This window comes from Spinacia oleracea, chromosome 5 (genome assembly GCF_020520425.1).
Source record: "Spinacia oleracea cultivar Varoflay chromosome 5, BTI_SOV_V1, whole genome shotgun sequence".
Taxonomy (NCBI): Eukaryota; Viridiplantae; Streptophyta; class Magnoliopsida; order Caryophyllales; family Amaranthaceae; genus Spinacia; species Spinacia oleracea.
Window position 1 is genome coordinate 73921105 of NC_079491.1, and position 3058 is coordinate 73924162.

Consider the following 3058-nt stretch of genomic DNA (forward strand, 5'->3'; position numbering starts at 1 on the left):
CGAGATTCCAACGTTTGTCTCCATAACTCCAACTTACTTTCCACTCCTTATTTTGTTTCATCAATCAACACAATATCATCTGCAAACATCATGCACGAGGGAATACCATCTTGGATTGACCTCGTCAATTCGTCCATGACTATAGCAAAAAGAAACGGGCTAAGTGCGGAACCTTGATGCACTCCAATCGTAATGGGGAATTCTTCGGTCTTACCAACACTAGTTCTCACACTCGTGCTAACTCCCTCATTCATGTCCTTGATGATATCAATATACTTCCTCGGTATTCCTTTCTAACTTAATTCCCACCAAAGGATTTCCCTTGGTACCTTGTCATACGCCTTCTCCAAATCTATGAAAAGCATATGTAAGTCCTTCTTCTTATCCCGATAATTCTCCATTAGTTGCCTTATAAGATGAATGGCCTCCATAGTCGATCTCCCAGGCATAAATCCAAACTGGTTCTCCGAAATTTTTACAGTTTTCCTCAGTCTTTGTTCAATAATCCGCTCCCAAAGTTTCATAGTATGACTCATTAGTTTGATTCCTCGATAGTTGCCACAATCCTGGACATCACCCTTATTCTTGTACAAGGGGATGATAGTACTCTTCCTCCACTCTAATGGCATCCTATTACTTCCCCAAATCTTGTTGAAAAGAGTTGTTAACCATACAACCCCTCTCTCTCCCAAGCATCTCCAGACTTCGATAGGTATACCATCGGGCCCCACTGCCCTCTTGCGTCCCATCTTTTTCAGTGCCATTTCGACGTCTCTCTTTTGAATTCATCGCATAAGTCTAGGTTAACCATATCCCTAAGGATATTTGTATCCCAAATATCGCGCCCTTGATCCCCGTTGAACAAGCTATCAAAGTAGAACCTCCATCTATCCTTGATTTCCTTATCTCCCACCAAAACTTTTTGATCAACATCTTTCACACATTTAATCCTCCCGATGTCTCGCGTCTTTCTATCTCTCATTCGAGCAAGTCTATAGATGTCTTTTTAACCGTCCTTTGTATCCAATGTTGCGTATAGATCCTGATTCACCTTTTCTCTAGCCTCTCCAATGGCCTTCTTTGCTTCCCTTTTAGCCTCCTTGTACTTCTCGTAGTTCTCATCACTTCTACATTTTCCCAACTCTTTATAGCATTCTCGTTTGTTCTTTATAGCTTGTTGCACAACTTCGTTCCACCAAGATGTGTCCTTACTTGGTGGCATGATTCCTTTAGATTCCCCTAGGACCTCTTTCGCCACTCCCTTTATGGTGTGCTCCATTCTTGTCCATAATGAGTCTATATCCAAATCCATATCCCCGACCCAAATACCTTCACTTGCCACCTTTTCCACGAATTTTAGTTGTTTCTCCCCTTGAAGTTTCCACCACTTGATCCTAGGCTCCACTAGTGGTCTTCTCTTTCTTATATAACTTCTACCACGAAAATCAAGTACCACAAGTCTATGTTGGGTTGTTGTACTCTCACCCGGAATCACCTTACAATCGGTGTAGCACTGTCTCAAAGCATTCCTTACTAAAAAGAAGTCAATCTGACTCGCATTATCTCTATTCCTATAGCTTACTAGGTGAGATTCTCTTTTCTCAAACCAAGTGTTCATTATACCCAAGTCATATGCCAATGCAAAATCCAAAATAGCATTTCCCGCTTCATTCCGCTCCCCATACCCAAAACCACCATGAATGCTTTCAAATCCATCGCGACTCGAGCCTACATGTCCGTTGAGATCCCCACCAATGATCATTTTCTCACTTCTAGGGACACGTTGCACCACTTCTTCTAAATCCTCCCAAAATTCTTGTCTAGTTGACGCATCTAGTCCTGCTTGTGGTGCATAGGCACTCACAATAGTTACAACCTCATCCCCTATCACAAGCTTAATACTCATAATTCGATCACTCTTTCGGGACACGTCCACTACATCATCAATATAATCTCTGTCAATAAGGATACCTACCCCTAGTTTTTCCCAAATGCCAAAGCTTATAACCCCATGGAGCTATTTCTCTTGCCTTGTTTCCAACCCACTTAGTCTCCTGCAAACATAATATGTTAATTCTCCTCCTTCTCATAACATCTACTACTTCGACTAATCTCCCTGTCAAAGAGCCAATGTTCCAAGTCCCAAATCGCATCATACTACCCTTACCCTTACCCCTGCCCTTACCATGAAACCTTGGATAGTTAACACCACCATCGGGTGGCGCGCCGCTTCCGGGAGACGGCCTAGCAACCCTTGCATATTTTCCACTACACCCGGGCCTAGGAAGTGTAGCGCACCCTTGCATATTTGACACCACCCCCAGGTGTAGGGGTGGTGCGCCGCTTCTGGGCGAAGACCTAGCAACCCTCACATATTTTTCACTACACCCGGGCTTAAGAGGTGTAGCGCGTCGCTGAGAAGGGGACGCCCCCACGATATTCCATTGTCGATTCATGTCATGATATGTGGCTTAGTTTCAATGCTGGCCGCCACCGACCTATCGCACCCTCCTCCTTTATCCGGGCTTGGGACCGGCAGTGAATGCCGCATACACGACACTAACAAGTGAATACCGCATACGCGACACTCACAGGCGGAGTTAATAAAAAAATAAAGCTACGAATCGAAAATTTGAAATTGCAAATTCCGCAGCCAGAGTCAAAGCGCCAGAAAAATGCAACACTAACCTAGGCAACGTTAGAATTTTCCAGCACGCTCCTTATGAGCGCCAGAAAATTATAGCGCCTACAATGAGAAAATAAATAAGGCAATATGGCCAACGCCAGAAATTAACACACGCTGACCAAGCAAGCGCTAGAAAATCAAGCGCTTCACTACAGTGCGATATTATATTACAGCGCACCCTGCTTATTCCTCGCATTCAAGTCAGTAAATTAGAAGCCTATAAAATAAAGTTGGATATTCATGCGACTAACTCAAAAGACTAAAATACACACTGCCTTAGAGCATTATGTGAGTATGGCTGAAAATTACCCATCTTAAAACGCGCATATTCAAAATTGCACCGAAGGTATTTTCATGGAACGAAGAACAATC

General features: G+C 43.5%; 1 protein-coding gene across 1 annotated transcript; it reads right to left on the reverse strand.

The window, feature by feature from the left end:
* Positions 1-1394: 1394 nt before the first annotated feature.
* Positions 1395-2306, reverse strand: LOC130461610 (uncharacterized). The gene is made up of 3 exons (XM_056829765.1): positions 2063-2306; positions 1496-1977; positions 1395-1433 (listed from the first exon to the last, which is right to left on the reverse strand). Exons 1-3 carry the CDS (start codon positions 2304-2306, stop codon positions 1395-1397), a joined length of 765 nt encoding a protein of 254 aa, XP_056685743.1.
* Between the last annotated feature and the right edge of the window lie 752 nt (positions 2307-3058).